General features: G+C 39.1%; 1 protein-coding gene across 3 annotated transcripts in view; it reads left to right on the top strand.

The window, feature by feature from the left end:
- Positions 1-19,199, top strand: part of LOC124412398 (delta-sarcoglycan) — a 155,976-nt gene that overhangs the window by 88,965 nt on the left and 47,812 nt on the right. The window contains exons 1-2 of one of the 3 annotated variants that reach the window (XM_046892239.1): positions 14,745-14,937; positions 17,411-17,466. Coding sequence is in view for 1 of the 3 variants with exons in the window: in XM_046892238.1 (XP_046748194.1) it covers positions 17,411-17,466 (56 nt within the window). In the remaining 2 variants the exon portion in view is untranslated. Of the gene's footprint in view, positions 1-14,744; positions 14,938-16,962; positions 17,016-17,410; positions 17,467-19,199 lie in introns of those variants that run through there. The other 2 variants (XM_046892240.1, XM_046892238.1) reach the window with 2 other exon arrangements.

Below are 19,199 nucleotides of genomic sequence, written 5' to 3'. Positions count from 1 at the left end.
ACCAATTCGACGAAGAAGCTATATTAATATTTCCATCTTGAAAAGATCACTTTATCTTATATTCCAGCTACATCAGCCGTGCACCGTGACTATATTAATCAGAAACGTGAAATTTGGGGTAAAAACGACGAATGAATGGAATTTTTTCCACTCTATGTTGACTGCCTCCTCTCGACGGAGTGGCTGAAATACGATCGCAAATTAAACGAGCCATTTCGATGTCGGGTAATTGCGGGGTCGCGAAGAAATCCCTTTGTATAAAACGTTCGGTCGAATCAGGGGTACGAAAACTCAGTGAGAGTAACCACTGCGCCCCTTAACCGTTTCGCTTAGTTGAGCAGTCGCGGCACGCGCTACTAACTGGATGAATTCAAATCACACCAACATCAGGAGAAGGAAAGGGAGAGGAAGAAGCGGAAGAGAAAGGGAGCAAGGAAGAGGAAGAGAAATAGTTATATCCTCTTTCGTAGCGAGCTGGCGGTGTTGGAGAAGGGGATGTTTTGTCATTAAGGGGTACAGGGAGGCGAGGGAAGGGAAGGGAAGAGAACGCCGAGAGGAAGGAGGGCGAGAGGCCTGAAATCTAATAACTTACCGAGATTCGTTTGAAGAGTATTAGTACAAGTTATCTCCTTTGTACCGTGGAACTGATGAGAGATTGAGGATGGTGGTGTGTTACGCGTTTCTGGAGGATCGATTGCCTCGTGACTCCGTGGTTTCGTACTACGAAACGTCAGGGATTGCTCGACGGGGAGAAAAAAGCAAATTTTTATTATCGTTTGTAATCATTTCTTGTGGGAAATGCTGCTGCTGCTGGTGTCGCCGCGGTAATTGAAAGACGTAAATTTTTTTCCCGTTAGATAGTAATCAGGAAGACCCGGTTTAACGAGGATTTCTTAACATCATTAAGGCAACAAGTATTTCTGAAAACGAGTTTAACAAAACCACGCTGCACGCGGCACAAAGTTACAAGGACGGTGTTAATCCAAAGATAACTTTAATCAACGATGCAACAAGCTGCGCTGCCGGGTATAAAAAGGAAATAAAAATCAGGAAGACTGAAAATGAGAAGGAAAAACAAATTATAAAAAAAAAACATAAGAAAAGAAAAGACAAGAACCGGTTAACTGCAAAGTGAATAACAAACTTTTCTACAAAGCTCTTTACAACGATATTTTTCTTTTGTAAAGAAATCGTTGAGCTGCGTAATATCGCATGCAGTTTATCATTAACGGCTCTCACTGCACCGTTGCAAGACAAATTTGAACTTATTATTAAACTTTTGATAATAATGGCCGAGTAATTCTTTCTTGATTATAAATAGGTTCACAAAATTTGAAGATAGTTACGGTGATTGATTAAAAAAAGAAAAAAAAAAAAGAAAAAAGACTAACGTTGGGGATACAAAGGGCAGAGTGAAATCCGATAGATCTTGCAGGAGAAAAGAGTCAGAAAAATAAGTTGCATTTTAGTTGTAAGAATTGAAAGAGATGGCTCGAGTTGAGCTCACCGTAATAACACTTTTCAGCGTGCAGGCGGGGCTTTTCTGCACATATTAAATTCCAAATCACATGGGTTTATACTCCAACCCGAATTGATTGTACACAGAATGTTCACCGCTGCAGTCTATTCAATGTAAACGGCTTGTAATAAATTTGGTAAATTGTCGTTGGAAATTATTTTCTTAAAATTACTTCAAGAGATCGAATATTTTCAATCATTTTTCTGTAAATAATACTCTCATTTAATCCAAGAAGAGTAAAAATGAAAAAAAATATTTAAAACTAACAATATCCGAGCTGTCAAAAAAAAAAAAAAAAAACTCAAATATTTTTTCCGAAAGATCTTGACTTTTGAATTAGTTTTCCGATTTTTCTTTCTGAAATTGAATCGAAGAAACATAAATTTTATACTCAGTTTTTGAAAATTTTAAGAAAATTTCATAGATTTTCCCAACAAGTTTTGCAGACAAATATTGACTATAGATTTGCTACAAATTCATGCATCATGCATAAACTAGTTTTCTCTTAAAATTAAGAGACAATTAATGAATAAATGATATTTCCATGGAAACTCAGTGCATCGATTTTTGTTATACCTGTTTGTATTTTGGTTTACACATACTTAAATTATTTCGGTATGCATTGCCCATACAGCGGAACAGGGGCTCCGCTAAAATTCCGTAAATTGTGTCGGACATTGTCGAAATGCTCAAGCTTTCCTACCCTTGAGCCTCGGGGATGCATGGGTTTATACCTGAAGAAGACTCTCCCTCAGTCTTAAAGGGGACTTAGGACGATAAACACTCTGCGTGAGATGTGTAACATCTTCAATTCGGAATCTAATGGTTAAACAATCAGCTAACACAACCGGAAAAAATTAACTCTGAAAAAATCAAACATTCTGTAAGTTTTTCGTGACTCCTTGCTGTCAAGTCAAATGATAAATTGTCCTGACATTTGATCCGAATTTCACACTAACTTAAGACATATTGTGAATAGTTTAACCCTAATTCACTTGGGGTGAATATCACCCCAAAACATTTATCATTTTCCTCGTAGAGTCACAGGAAAGTTTCTTCAAGCTGTTGAGCTTTAACTATGTAACAATAATTTGACACGGTATATAAAAAAAGTACGATGAAATTCATTCACTGCCACCATAAATATAGATCAATAATGAAGATGATTTGAGAAAGTTAGATTCGATGCTGAGATTGGGTTTCATTCACCGAATGAATCGGATAATTTCTGATAGAAGAAAAAAAAACTAAGTGAGCCGAAGGAAACGCGTTCAAGGCGCGAGTACAGTTTGGTTTTCCCTGTCTGTTCTACGGCGTTCGCTTCGCTTCGGAAGCGTCGGGGTTGGCACGATCTCTGCATACGGAATATCCCCCTCGTGCTCCCTTATCGCAAGATCTCCTCGAGTTTCCCTAGCAGCCCGGTTACGCCCGGTGTAAGCCCGATGTAACATCGGCTAGCAGTTAGCACACGGATGGCTCGAAGGGATTAGATTTGATTACCACACCTAGAAGCTGCCCCTCACCTGGCGCCGACGACCTCGTCTCGCCACGCCTCGCTTCTCACCGACCCGACTAGCCGAAACCCGCGCCTTATCCTGTCAGAAATTACCCAATGCTACGTGCGTGTCATGAATATCACCGAGACGATATAGCAGCGCTGCACTTGCCGGAAAGACGGGGTAAACCCTCGGCTTAAAAGACTGGAGCCATTTTGTTGCAATCGATGTGGGATGTGCATTCGTAGATTAGGGATACGTGGAATCGGGTATTAGTGCTGGACTGTCTATGTGGAGAAGATGAAAATTGAAGAGAGAAAGTCTTTATACGATAATTTGGAGTCAATCTAACACCAAGTCTAGTGCTGGTCAATTTTATGAACATCATTTTTAGTCAGGTTATTGATGTTTGCTAGAATAACACAAATATTCTATCGAATTACTATTTTTATTCGATTTAGATGATGGAATAGATCCTGTACCCAGGAATAAAATGAAATCGTTCAATTTTACTAAAAATTAACGTCATAGATGCGGGGCATTTAAAAGGTAGAAGATATGACGAAGAAAAGGATATTTCATATACACCCAAAGTGTACGTAATACATACTGCGTGTATATTTCCATTGGCAATATCTTTGATTTTATGTAAAGAAGTAAAGTCATATCGAAGCCTGAGCAGTACATCGTCCTGGTTTATGCGACGGTCGTGAAATTCGATTGAAAAATATTATTCAGATTTATTCGGCTAACCTGAAATAACAGATTTTGGCTGAGAAACCGTGTCTCTTGTACCAAAACAAAGGCACCACCCCAACCGCGGGGTCCACGGGTCACAGATGCTGCGAGAATAACGCCCGGCTACAGCTTATTTCGCTGCGAAAATATCGCCTTCAGCATTCTATATATACCTAAGTCTCAAACATCAATTACGTCATTCGGCCGCGTCTCTGTTTTTTTTTTTTTTTTCAATCTTTTGTTTTTTTGCTTTCAGCATAAAAATTTTCGAAGTGTTTTAAGAAAATTTTCACGGCGAATCATCAGAATTCAAAATGACTTTCAGTATATTAAATTGCATATTCGATCGATCATTTTGAACTACGACAAGATTCGATAAGTTCAAAGCTGGACAAAAACGAGTGACGATTGATTTCTCTGCCTAGTCTGGTTGAGTCGCTGAACTCGCATTATAAATTATAAATATATAATTTAAATAGATGGTGCTTAATATGGGATGAATCTGTTTCATCATTCAACTGTGACATATGTAAGATTTAGTTAACAAAAAAAAAACAAAAAATTATACTTCAGAGACGTACGAATCCGCCACAGTTTCGACTCGAGCTACAGAAAAGGGTGGGCGTAAGGTACTCGTGGGTAAAACACTAATGCAAAACGGTCCGAAGCTCGTAAAAGCACGTTGAATATAAAATATAAATTCATGGTGGCCAGGTGCTCAGTTTCTGTTTATTATACCCTTAACATTTACGCGTGTGTGTATAGATATGTATACGTTTAAGTCAAGGGTGGGTTTAAAAAGCTGACTAGCGTCATAAGCCACGTGCAGTGCTAGGCGCAGTTTCCATCATCCCCTAATCCATAGGGGGCTGGGAAATGAAAAAGAAACATCCCTTACGCGGTTGATGAAAATTTGTTCGTTTAATCCTTCTTTTTATTATAAGGCCTCATTTTTAATATTCTCTTCACCATTTTGTGAACTCTTCTCAAAAACGTGCCCTTGTATTTAGGCAACAAATGAATCTTGCAATGCAATTAAGTGAGAGCCTCTGCTTCTCGAATGATAAAGATAAGAAAGATTAAATGAAAAATAACCTATTTCTAATTATTACGAATACATTAAATCGCACGAAAAGTATGACGGAAGAATTTAAGATGGAAAATAGTCTTCCATGTAATCGTACGTGCGTGTATATGCGAATACAGTGAATTCACTCGCCCGATTCGGAGTAAACGACCGAAGTAAACGGCTCAAGAACGGATAGTAATTAAAAATAATAAGAAAAAGTAATAAGGAATATTAAATAACATTCACAAAGGAGGAATAACGCATTTGTTGGAAAGAAATGAAACGCATTAATTAAACCAGAGCGTTCCATCGGCCCCTCTAATTAAATTTGTCCAAAATTAAAAAGTAAATTATAACTTTACGAAAAAAAGGCAAGAGCAAGGAAAAATTACCTGGTACAAAAAATCACTTTCCACTTTTTCCTTCTCCCCTGCTCTCTCTCTCCCTCTCTTTCTCTCTCTGTATCTCGTTCTCATTTGCTCGTGTTTATTAAACTTCGAGACGATTTAAAGATTTTTAATTGAATTTAATTTTCAATGTACAAAGTGTCAACCCTGCACGATCTTACCTTTCATTCCATGCTTGAAATTATGTAAACTCTCTCTCTCTCTTCTTGTTTGTCTCTTTCTTCTGCTATCCCCCATATCCTACCGCCTAAAATAAGACAATTGAAACAAAATCGTACTAATATAATATCTTAATAGCCGAGAGAGCTGGCTCCGTTCATAGCGTAAGTTTCTCCTTCCGACAGCTGTTTCGACTCTCCTTAATCAAATACTCATCTCTCAGTGCCTCGCCAGGGCGCCATTTCCCCACAGAATTCACCTTATGCTACCCAACAAATGAATCTGTCACAAGTTTTAACTCGTAAATGAAAATATTCGGCAAACTGTTCGCCGGTGTTGGGTTTTTGCATATAACAACGTTAAATTACCACCGAATTCTCGTGCGATTTTTCGAGCGATATCACGTTTCAATAAAAATTCCTTTGTTTCCAACATTTGTCACGAGGTATCGAAAGCTCGTAATTGTCCGCACGCGAATCAGCATCGCTTACGTGCCGGGGAATTGTTTTCCCAATAAAGCATGTAATAACTGGGTAACAATATCAGATAACAGACCGTCACTATTGAATTAGCTGCAGCGACGAATCGGTAGTCCGTGAGGATTATCGAACGACCATTTCACCCAGGCTCGTCCAATTACAGTTGGGCTGTAAAATGGCGGAGGCGATGTTTAACAACGCGGATTCTATGCACCCTGGCAATTTTACCGTGACATTTCTCTGTCGCGGAATTAACACCTCTGGATTACGCGGAGCGTTCCAATTGACCGATCTCAATTCGACGTTATTTGTTCGAAAACGTTTCTCCGTGCAGCGAAGAAGCAATATAATCGAGACTTCGTTCGACCAACGCCGTGGAGTCTTAATTAATTATCTCTTCACAAAATTGACCTCAATGCCTGTGATGAAAAGATTCGCCTCTTTAGTTCGAACCTTTTTCTCGGATCATTTTTACACCCCTGGAGAAGTCTTTCAAGGGACTAGAACAAGCATTATTTATTTTCTGGCCCTGACTTGTTTTGAGTACAAAATTTACAATTTGGGGTGACGATAAAAACTGGACTTCGAAATTCTGTAATTTTTTCAAATTTTCTCAAAGTCGAAATCCAATGTTTTTTCTCGCTATCTTAGGACAAAAATTAATTAAACAACGTAAAATGTGTCGAAAAATCCAAATTTAATTCAAGACTCTGAAGATTTTTGTAGCACCATTAATTTCCACCTTCTGAGTTATTTTAAACATTTCAACAGTTTCATTTCCTAGGAGCTGAAATTTTACTCATATTTTCAGGTCTTCGGGTGATTTGGCTTTCACAAAGAAGCCTATAAATAGCGAATCGATATAATACATTTATTTTAGCGCAATTTATGCGAGAATCAATCAATACATAAGTAACACAAAATATGAAAAAAACTGCAAGCATATATAAACGACAAAAACCCGAAAATGTCGACTTTCAGACAAACTCACATTCAAATGCGCATACTTCAACATGTCGTTTCTTCAATAACAACACAAATAAAAATTTCGTGTAAAACTTCACGGAACGTGGTATCAAAATCTATTATGTTCATATATAAATTTTAGTCCCCACACGTTTGTTCAAATTGAACGCAAGATGATAAGAAATTCGATTAAATTTTATCTGTACCTAACAAGTGAAATTAGTGTCAATCTTCCTTCGTTGCAGTTAAATTTGTTCAAACCTGTACGAACTCGAAACACTCGAAGAAATTTCACATTTTCAACGATATACAATGTAGTGAGTATTCTCGACAAAGTGAAACCGTGCTAACAACATAAAATTTTAAACCTTTACGAGTATTTTCCATATTCCAAACGTTACCAAAGTTCAAATATCTATTAATCATAATACTGATATTAATGTAATAATAATCTGAAACAGAAACTCTTATAGCAAACACCATACGTAACAATTTTCAAGCCAAGAATCGATACACCCTGCGCAATAAATGGATTAATTGAACGAACCGAGAGAACAATATTCCAGGAACGGTCGCAGCTGCATGTATCCAACTTTATATAAGTACATATATATTAGGTACACATATATGTGTGTGTGTATACACATATATATATATATAAGGCGGTATTTTCCGGAGAGTTCACCCCATTAAACATTTTTGCTATCTTGCCGGGATCTCCCGGCGAAGAGGGGCTAGCGGGTGGCTGGCGGAGGTTGGAGGGTGGAGGGTGGAGGGTGGAGGGTGGAGGGTGGCAAGCTAGCCGTCGACACCTGTTGCTTTTGCAGCGTTATCCCTGGCGCTCCTCTTCACCACCCCTTCCACGAGTCTTCTCGCTCTTTCGCCCCGGCCACCCTTCTCACTGTCTCTTTTGCGAACTAGAGGCGTCGAAAGACGTCTCGAGAGCTTAAGACGCGTAACTCGAGGCCACTTATACGCGTGTCTCGTCTCGCCTCGCATCAAGCGGAATCAATTGTCTTCGAGAAGGCGCCAAGTTAGCTGTGGAGGGTTTTTGTCAGATGTAGGAAGAAAATAGTCTGAGGTCTAATAAAGATCTAATGGTCTAAAAAAGGTGTAAGGTGGTATCTGTAAAACGATTCTCCTCATAATTGTAATTATTTATTTTTACATTCTTCGGTTCTTCTCTGTACAACATGATCGAAGATGAGACAAAACGATTGACGGCCTGAAGAAGGTGAAAATTACGACTAAAGCACGTCAAATATGCGAAACAATCGTGCGGAAATATATGGAAATTTATTGCCGCTCTGAGGTATTCAAGGAATTTTCTAAGACAACCATTGAACGATCCAGGCGACGATTTCCTTGTGGGGATTTTGAGGTTGGTAATCATGACTTCAACTGGCAGCCGGCAGGGTGGTTCTATGGGAATATGGGAGACAATCATTGGCAGTCCAATGCGCGGCGCGGATCCTTTCACCGACTCCTGCACGATTCTGTCTTACATGCTATCCGCTAGTCCAGCACAACATCATCCCCTATTCACCGTGTGCATCTCTGCTGCAACACAGTATCGCTGATCCACATAACCATGGAAATGCTGATAGAATCTCGAGCTAGGTTACACCGAAGCCAAATAGCGTCATTGTGCAGCTGACCAGACCACGCTGAAGCTCCACGACATATTTTGGAGTTGTAGGTATTACCAGAGATTTGCACCATTGTTTGAATCGGAATAGTGATCGCTGAGCTTTGATAACGATTTCTAACAAATTACTGTCTATCCCAAATTCTGTAAAATCGATGCTTAACAATGAACGTCAGGTGATTCGTTTGGACGGATTGCAGATTAGGGAAATGGGTGTTTTGGCTGATTGGACAAGCCACGTGATGAAGTGATCGAATTAATGTTGGTATATATATATATATAGACTTTTGATGAGATAAAAATCTAATGGGGAGTAAAATCAATCGAAGGTATAGAGTGATTTGCATCGTCTGGCGAGGGAAGAAACAATTCCTGGCCGCTTGGGGACCATTAAGAACACGCCAGTCACGTTTAGATAAGACCTGATTGTGCGCGAGGCAAGTTCATCTCCACCGGAATAGCACTCGCGCGAACAAACAAGTTTCCCACCCCGTGAACTTCGGACAAAACTTGAGCCGTTGCTGGGAGCAGTTAGTCGTTCGAGGCTGACTGGAAGTGACGCGCGACTTGCCGCCAAGCCTTGGTACCGATGTTATCTGATTGTAGTGCGTGGTAAAAGTGTTGACCAATTTCACAAAAGCCCGGGCTTTTGCTCCTTCTATGATTCCTCGGAAAGAGCATCACGCGACCGCTTTGACGAGAGATCCGCGTCAAGTGGAGGCTAAACCTCTATTCTGAAATGCTCTCTCTCTCTCTCGGAGTTCCACGATTGTGTTATTAATTCTGGAATTCCGAGCAGAAAAAAGGAATCAAAAAATGAAGAGCACACAATTAACATGCGTGAAGCTTCTGGTTCGACAATTAAAATCCAGGGGAACTCTGGTAACGAGGTTAACCACTCTCATCCTGATTTAACGGAAGACTTCAAAGAAGTCGTGTCATCATTAGCTGAACAAAATCCTGACCGACTTTCTTGACTGATGATTGATTAGCAGTTTCTATAAAAGACTTGGAACAATTCGAAACGACTCAATGAGTGCGTTCCTCGGAACGCTCAGCTTGAACGGCACAGCAATACGAGTAAATCGATCCAGTTTCAAACCAAACACCTTCTGTAGTGGCTCGCAAAACTTCAGAGCTGAATTTCTATTCTAACCCAACACCACCGACGGCGAAACGAATGAGTCTCCAGACCCGAGACAAGTTGAGTAGATTTTTTTCCCTCCAGACTGAAAGACGGGCTTTAGTGTCTGATGGCTCGGCGTCGAAGCATTCGAAGCTTCTCAACGGTTGGCGTCGCGACGGCTTCTCCCCTGGTCCATCGAGCTCTTCGGTTGAGTATTGGTACAGAGAGAAGAGACGAGTCACGCCGAGGCTATAAATACACCGACACCACCTGCACCTAACGTCCGGCATAGCACTGAGCCGAGCTCGGTCGAATTGAGCCGAGTAAAACCGAGCTCGACTGTGCAAAAGCTCTGCTTTTGCGTGCCACCGTCTGAACCGTTCCTTTTTCTCCGGAATTTATCATATGTCCCTCGTATAGAAAATCAAAGAAGAAGATGAAGAAGAAGACTAATAAAAACTAAGGAAAATAGTAATTATAAAATGCGATACTCGAGCTCGGTTTTGACTTGAAAGCTGCACTGTGCGGAGCCAATTGAAGACTTGTAGCTCGTTCCAATCTCGAGATAGAATCCCGGCTCGAAGGATAATTTTCTTTCCTTTAGGAAAAATTTGTCAACGCTCATTGCGCGACGGATAACCCTTTGCATGCGCTTAACACGGCCGTTCGGCCCATTTTCAGTAAACAAACACCCTGCATCTATCTACCGGGGAACAGAATCTCGGAGGAAATAGAAGGAAGGAAGGAAGGGCTTGCCGCGCACACGATACTCTCGCGCTCACGTGCGTGTTAATTAAACAAAAACCCCGGGACCAGAGCTAATTAGAAAGGGGCTCTTGCTTTGCCTGCCGCTGTCTCTCTTCTTCGCCTCGGCTCTCTATAATTCAAAAACCCTTATAACCTCGCCGAGCTGCCTGCCCTCGCTGGCTTCTTGATAATCCGTACAATTTTGTCAAGGGTTGAAGAAAACGTGAAAGTCGAAGCTGAAACGAGTGAATAATTAGTAAAAAATTACTCAAAAATGAATCGTTTCGATGTATATGGGAGGGAGGAGGGGCAAAACGGGGTACTGAAGGAAATACTTAGTTTTTGAGCACTCAAATACGCTAAATCTTTTTTTTTTTTTTTTCAATTGTAACCAAACAAAATAAAAATGATTTTCAGATATTGAAGAAAAAATTATTTCTTTTTAAATGAGGTAGCTCGTAAAAGAATGAAAAATAAATAAATTTGATGAATTTAAATTGCCTTATAACTATATTAAATAAAGAAAAAATTAGCATCATTTTTGACTATTTAAAAAACATTTTTTATAAAATTTCAACGGCATCCCATTTTGCCTCCCTATCCCAATTTCTGTGCAAACCCGATCATTTTCTATCCAGAGTACGTCAAAACATCGAATTATGCGCAGCAAAATCGACAGATTCGTACGTATCCCAGATCGAAACACGTGAATCTACTTAGGGAGTTGAAAATTGTAGGAAAGCCTAGATTCGACTCAATGCTTCTCTAGCATTGGCCTATGACTATATTATTCAGAGACCTCGGTTGTCAATGAACAATAACCGCGCCTCAGCCTTCCGCCCACAAATATTAGACGCAAAATACAGGCATTAGTGTGACTGACACCTTAAAGCGACACGAGCACCCGCTTCGCTGCTTCGACTCGTCGACTGTCGCGTGCCTGCATACATCTAGGACGTACTACCACGTGTACATATAGGTACAGAACACACGTTGTCGGAATATAATGGCCAATTATTATTTGGAAATGATATACGATCGGTGCATATCAAAGAAGATGGTTTTCATGGCTTTCCTTCTCTTTTTTCGTGTATGTATTTACACAGACAGACGAGACACAATATGTCCTCACGTGGTCGGTCGAGGCTTTCGTCGGACGAAATAACTCGACATGATTTCTATACCCTTTGTTTGAAAACTACCTAAAATACTTGAATTCTCCCAATTCACCGCTGAGCCAGGCCAAGGACTCCAAGAAAATGAATCGTTGAACAAGTATCGTTCAGCCACTTTGACGACAGTACGTAAAACGGTTGAACAAATGGTCGAAGAAGTGCGGAGCAGCTTAGAAAACCCTAAAAGTCCATCAAATGTTGAGCTTTAATAAGGATTTGGCCCGAAGCACTGAGGGTTTGGCATATTTCTTCCCGAGACTGAATGTACTCGAGAATTTCTCTCACGATTTACCGAGTTTCGTGGTTTATTTGGACCAAGATTCGATACTTCGTTGCTATACCGCTGGAGCATAACGAGATTACACGCAAATTCGTGGAACCGTGGATGGTTGAATTTATTGTTCATCGTATGAGCCGCGATGTCTACTTGCGACGAGTGAATTATTCCCACGAATTCAGGCGGCGCCATCACGAAATCATTAAAAGTAGAAAACGGTCAAATTCAAAAGCATAAAAAGTGACAATTATGCATTCACACGTGCAAAACTTTAGGACAAGTCTTCGACTAAGCACTGCGAAGAAAAAATATTGAACTTGTAGATTCAACACAGAATCCAATCGAAGAACAACTATCGGTGTACTAATTTTAAGTAATGAATGAATTTTTGAAAAGTAGGTATCATAGAAAAATAATTCTCACACTGTGTGTTCCATAAGGATTCTAAATTTCATCGGACAACATTGGAACACCGAATAGTGTGAACTAGTATTTAATTTCGTAAATAAAAAGTGAAACTATGTTACCCGATCTATGCACGATTTTCCTGAAAATTGGAAGACTCGCAAACTTCAAGGGAGTAAAATAATTCTCAAACAAGTATTCTTGGATAAGTGACTAAATTATCAATTATAATCTTAATTATTTCAATGTTTAGAAATGTATGAAGTCAAGCAATACCCGAACGAGTAAATGTGAAAAGTCTTTATGGAAAATCCATAATTTATGTAAAAAAAATTTGAATCCAAGTTTGATGCTTTCTTTTTTCTCCGGAGTAAGGGATGAACGAGTTTATCACGTGGTTTACCCCCTTGATTCCATGATCGGAGATGGCCGGAGCGAAAGAATAAAGGGTTGGGGGAGGGTGAGGAAGAGGGAGATTAGGACTATTGAAACACTCCGGCACAGAGTTTCTGCGGTGTTCTCCGGATTCGCCAGCGCAACCGCAAACAAACATTGTGCGGGAACGGAAGAGCATCTGTGATCAGATTAGTGGTGGACAATGGCGGCACTTCCGGGTGGTTAGTCTAACGCTAAGCTCACGGTTACAACGCGCCCTGGTAATTGCACCATCGGATTTCACGTTTTGCAGGACCTGCATCGTGATCTGGACGAGGAAACGCGCGTAAGTTTCCAATTTGGTGGAAATCGGTTCTCATTCAATTCATCTTTTTCATTTTCAATATCATGAGTATAGCATAAATCGGCTTATTCAACGAAGAAAACCGCCGCATGAATTTTTCAACCGTACGAATCAAAGTTTCGTAAATTATCTTGGAGGATGTTTTGTTCGTACTCTCTGCAGGTTTGAAAGATGGATATTCTGTACTTTGATGAAACTTATAGAAGTCAGAAACTTTGGTTAAACGAATTTCGAAAAATGAATGAAGATTGATGAAAAGAATTATTATTCAAAATTTGTGAAACTTATTCATTGAATTCAGTTTATTCCATTTTATTATTACTCGTACCATTCGATGACAAATAAAGAATTCTGTAAACAGAGACGTATTTTCAAAATCTTAGGGTTTAAATATTGATATCAGATCAGCGTGTGAAAGCAGTTACATGAAGCTTGTATTCGAAAGTAATGCTTCCAAATTTGAGGATCAAAACTGAGGCCAAGTCATCGAAAATTATACAGACAAATTTGAGACGGTTGTCAAAACATTTTAGAAATATTTCACAAAGAAATAAAAGCGCTTACAACCAGCGTAAAATAATGGAAACATTTTTGCCCAAATGATGATTCAAATGAAATTATATCTTCAGTAGAATCTTACCGCGGATTTTAAACCGAAGTTCATCAAAGAGTAAGATTAAAACTTCAGGATTGTTTGCCTTAAGAATTTAACCGATAGAGTGAGGCAAGTGGACAGTCTTGCATTAACTAATACCTCTAGATTAATAAAAGTAGTGGCACGTTGCTCGGTGCGGCGAGATAGTGCTGAATCATTCATCAGCCTCGGTAGAGATTCCGTGCAACCAATTGGACCAGCAGAGCCCGTAACAGCGTGGGCGAACCGATTCGTTGAATTCGTAAAATCAGTAGATTTTACAGAGCGTGACTTGAACATACAGAAATTTGTCGCTGTTAAACAAATCGCGTTTGTTTCGCTTGGGCAAATTCATTCGGTGACAATTCCGCGTTTGTAGTATCGAAAGGCATCGCCTATTTGTTTTTGGCGAATCTCTATAAGCTGCGCTTCTAATAATCGGTCTAACGTTGAGTCTTCTTTTGCTGCATAGAATTGTTTGAAAATTGAGAGAGAAATTTTGTTGCGCACGTGCGTATATTGTAATGGATATATAACAATTTAAACTCGCGTGTAATAGCTGCGGGGACCACCTGGTACGCATATTATTTTGAGAAAAATAAAATAGATTACTCGGTCGAAGCCTAACGAAAATAGCCCAAGGGGTAAAGAAGGAGAGAGAGGGAGAGAGAGAGATAAGAGAGAGAGACAGAAAGGACGAGAGAGAAAGAGAGTTTTCCCACTATGTGGAACACCGAATAGCTACACCTATATTCGAGTATTTCGGTTCAGTCAGACCAGAAGACTCGACGAGTGTCTTTTCGTTAAGGAAAATCGACGACACGAGTCGCGGTTTATTCATAATCGAAACCACGTATCGCGAAAAGTGTACTTTGTATAAATCAAAGTGTTTGGAAAGAATTTCGGAAATCAAAAAAAAAAAAAAAAAAAAAAAATTCTGTCCTTTAGAAAACTGTTTGAAAAAGTTTTTAATTGAAATATAATATTATATTGAACGTGCAGGTCAATTTTGAAATAATTAATATCGATTCTCGTTTCTTTTCACGTGTGCGTCGCGGTATAAGTTGTGTGAATTTCGTTACTTTTTTTCAAATCAGTCGTGAATGATCAAAGAATCGGAGTATTACAAGCCATATCGAAATAAATGCGTCGAACGAGTGGGTAATATCATAATTGAGTAAAATTCAGACGGTGGTCACATAACGAAAAATCACGTCGTTAAAACGGGAGAGTTGAAAAACTTTTTTTCATAATCCGCTATTGTGTATAAGAGAGAGAGAGAGAGAGAGAGAGAGAAAGAGAGACTCAGACGAGCAGATATAAAGCGGATCAAGGACCACCTTCTATAATCTGGTACGCAATTTCATGATTACGTAAAAGCTTGAAAAAAATGACGTGAAATAATATAAAAAGTGAGAAATTGTAGAAAAAAAAAAGAAAGATGAATAATATATTTTTATTCATTAAGCCTGCCGTGTTTATCGTTCCTGAGAACATTTTCGGCTACTCGTTTTGTTTCGTTTTTTTCTTTTTTGAACTTTTAAATATTCCTCTTAATCCTGTATAATAATGATTATTCGCAAGCTTCTCAATCTCACAAAAACTCACTCTCATACCTTTTTCATTTCTACCAATCGCATCGATAATGCCTTATCCGACTTGAGCATACAACATATTTTATTGAACTGAAGTAACATAAAATGTAATCATACGCCATTAATTTTTGTAATGATAAAAAAGCTGATTAAGTGTTTAAAAATAGAAAGAAATATAAATACACGGCGTAGGGGCATATAAACGAGCGAGTCGTGCGCAAATGACGTTGAGAGCAATTAATTATTAGCATATCAGTAACTGTCATAGTAGCCGAAGAGACTTGATTTAAGGACATGCAATTTGGCCGCAAATCTACGAACAGATGTTCGCGCTGAAGATGCTTCAGTCCTAAACTCCTACAGACGTGGGAGAGAAGATCGACTTTCTCTCCCCCCCCCCCCCCCCCCCCAGCCCTCCATCTCTGTAGAACATGCCAAGTCGTTCACCCAAAGTTTCCCCAACGTTTTCCGTTTCCCATGAAAATTAATGCGATTACAAACGCTTCCAGGGAGCGTTAATGACACTTCTAACGCCTGGAGGCGGGATATCGTTTGATACGCGATACGCCCGGTGTTTAGCCCTACGGTGTCTATAGAAAATGGCCGCTTCCGAAATCCGGCGGGCTTTTCGGTCCCCAGAGCGGAGTTTTTCGCTCTCTTCTTTCCTCTTTTCCTTCTAATTTTCCTTTTTCAACAGCGCCGCACGGCATTAGGCTCATCTGAAGCGCGTAATACCCCGCTCGTTGTAATCGAGGTAAACCGACGAGATCTCGCAATTAAATGCTGCCCTCTTGTGTGTGGTACTCGACCCCACGCGCCTCGCGGTGAAAAGTGAGGGCGCTGGCTTAACCATTTAGAACCATTCAAACCACCGAGTATATATAAGCACAGGCTGTACGTACGTGGATGTTAATTATAAAATTTCAAGAGATCCGATGGAATTGCATGGCATGACAAGAAATTCCCGCCGTTACCTCGGGAATATACTTTATTTGACGTGATTACAGTATTCCAATATTGTCTTCCAAAATTATCCACCAGTTCTTTAATTTTTTGCATTTAGGTATTAGAAATAAGTAAAAGTAAAATCTTCGAATTTAAAATAATTTCACAAGACTGTATTGTATGGCAAGTAGACAGCTTCAGATAATTGAAACTGGAATTCAAAAGTAAAAAACCTCTTTAAGGTTCTCCTTTTTTTCGCAAACAATCGTTTCTGTTAAACAAAATTCATTTTATAGGATTTGGAACTGAATATAATCATACTGAGATGAAAAGATTCTGGATGAAACGTTTCTTCTTGTTATGAGAGACGGTTAATTCTTCTTTTTTAACGGAAGGCTTGTTTAGATTGGAGAACTTGTTTCGACAAGAGCTTGTCTGTACCCAACGGTAGAAATTGGGTTACTTTGTTCTACATCTAGATTTACAATTTTGCGTGAAACTGAAAGTAATCCTCTGTAAAAACGAACTCACCCTGATGGTTTTCGTTTAAACTATAAACTACGAGCCAATATTAAGATAAACAATGAACACTGTTGAAAAAATAATAACAAAAAGCTCCGAAAACGACTTTGGCTTTTTGCAGATCATCGCAGCAATGATTGGCTAACAATTTCATCATCATTTTACAAAGAATTCTGCAAATACTTCAACTACAAACAAGAAGAAAGTCATATAAAAAATGTGTTACTTCCTCGTCAAATCGGAAGTTGAATTTAATGTCGGAGATTTTTATTTTTCTCGATGAAAAGAAAACTTGGAACGGACATAACTTGAATTAAAAATAATTCGACGGCACATTCCGCCTGTTAAACTTGATGTGATAATTGAACGGTAAATGACAGATGCGTGAAAAGCGGCAAGAGACTAGTTTTGAAATCACGTGCGCTTGGCAGGTTAGAGGGTGCTGCTTTTCAGTAATTAATTAGTTTCGCCGAACTTACAGAGTGACGTAACTTACCGACTACGTACAGGTGTTGAGTCCATGGTTTTGCTCATTTTCTTTCACCTCAGTTTACAACTACACCGCCTTTCTTCCTCCGGTGTGAATACGCGTCTTGTAAAATGTTCAAAGTTACTTCGAGATCTTCGCAATGTACAATGATCGCATAACGTAAATTACTCTGCAGTTTTAAACGGTAGTAATTTTTTTCACAACCATGAAATTGATTTATGACGTTGAGATTGCTCAAAACGTAATTACCACCCTTCTTTTTCGTCTGTTGCAGACTGGGAACAACCACAAATCGCCAGACAATTCACCGCATACAGAGCACAAATTAAGGTAAGAAGATTTTGGTTCTAGCTTTTCTCAAAATTCTCACATCGCGGAAGAACCGCGAAAAGCTTGAACCGCTTGTTAAGAGTAATATTTGAAACTTGGCTGCATAATCAACGGTCAGATATATTGTTACTTGAGCATAGTTATAGAAAATACAGATAAACTTCGTGGTTGTTTCAAGAAACTACAGTTAACGAGAGAGAGAGAAAGAGAAAAGCATGCAAAAGCTGTGAAGGACGACAAATCAATAGAGAATAAGAAAGGAGTTGGGACTATTTTCTCAACTGATAAAACAAAAAAAACTTAGCGTTTGAGAATCTCGAACAAAGTGGCCAGACGTCGCGACGTCGTCGCCGTTGGTTGCGGAATGGAAGAGAAAAGGAGCGATTCAGTAGCGAAACTGGTATTTGCTTATTTTCCTTAGATTTGGCCGAAGAGCCAAAGAGGCTGTCATGCTGGCCAGAAAAATAAACTGACGAAGCGACGCGACGTTGTCCTCGTTCTCGACACAACGGAATCACTGAATGAGAACGCAAAGATAAGGCATAAACCGACGAGCTTAATTCCAAACTTTTATCATCATCAGTCGCGTGACTGTGGCAGGTGTAATCAGGAATTTAGCAATTTAGCAATTTGCAACACACGAAGTGCTCATGGAGCCATTATCTCAACCGGCACCTGCTATTCCCAGAAGGCATAAATTCTTATTGGTTTTGACTGGAGTCATATGTTGGGTGCCGATAAAACCGACTGCACGGCTAGCTTATAATGCCAAATTGGTGCTTACCGCCTAACAATAATTAGTTTTTGGACTATAATTTACCGGCGATCTTCCAGTGACCGATTCACATTTTTATTTTACTCTTTGTTATTCTTTCGAGTCAAAAGTACTCGTGTTTACTTATAATATGGGGTTCGTTTGAATCGATTGGTGAAAAAATGTAACAGCAAGGCTTGATAAATTGTGAAACAAGTTTTTCACTCAATTTGAAATTTAACACTTCTGAACAAACAGAATTTATTCTTTGATGACAATCGCAGAATCTTTAAGTGCTTTCGCATTTGTCGTCGTAAAAGATGACTCGTTTTTTACTTTCATTTGATATGCAACATTTTAGAAAACGTAACTTGACTATTTATATTTAAATTCAACCGGAAAATTAATTATTTAGTCAACTCGTGATATGGAATTTTGTGCAAACTTCGATAGCTTGATAGACGCTACAAATTTTTCATCTTCGTTATTTCAGAATTTTCCAATGTCAGTACATTTTAGAATACCAAAATGGCTGCTAGCTGATATATATTTATATATAAAGTGAGCATCGGTGTATGAATCACTTAGAAGTTAAATTATTATGCTTCGCAAAAAGTTTTTTAAACCCGCTTCCTTTCGTCCAATTTGAAATTCTCACATTCTTGATTTTTGAAAACGTCGTAAAAATCATCTGGAATTATTTTTCTCTACAAAAAAGTCCAACAATTGATTACAGTTTATATAATTATTGCACTGTGGAAAAAAATCGTAATAAACAAATCATTACTTATGCAAAATAAACGGTGTATCCTTAAACTTTCAACTATTTCCCTGTAATGCTTATTTAAATAATAATCGCCGGTTAGATACCGGGTGCTTGTTAAAAATGAAGAAGCGATGTGCGGTTCTTGAATCGATGTTAGCAGAACAGACTGAAGAATAAATCTAGCCAACTTCTCATGCCCGAAACTCTGCACAG

Source organism: Diprion similis, chromosome 11, assembly GCF_021155765.1.
Source record: "Diprion similis isolate iyDipSimi1 chromosome 11, iyDipSimi1.1, whole genome shotgun sequence".
Lineage (NCBI taxonomy): Eukaryota > Metazoa > Arthropoda > Insecta > Hymenoptera > Diprionidae > Diprion > Diprion similis.
The sequence above is the reverse complement of the archived record's forward strand: the minus strand, read 5'-3'. Positions and strand labels throughout refer to the sequence as shown.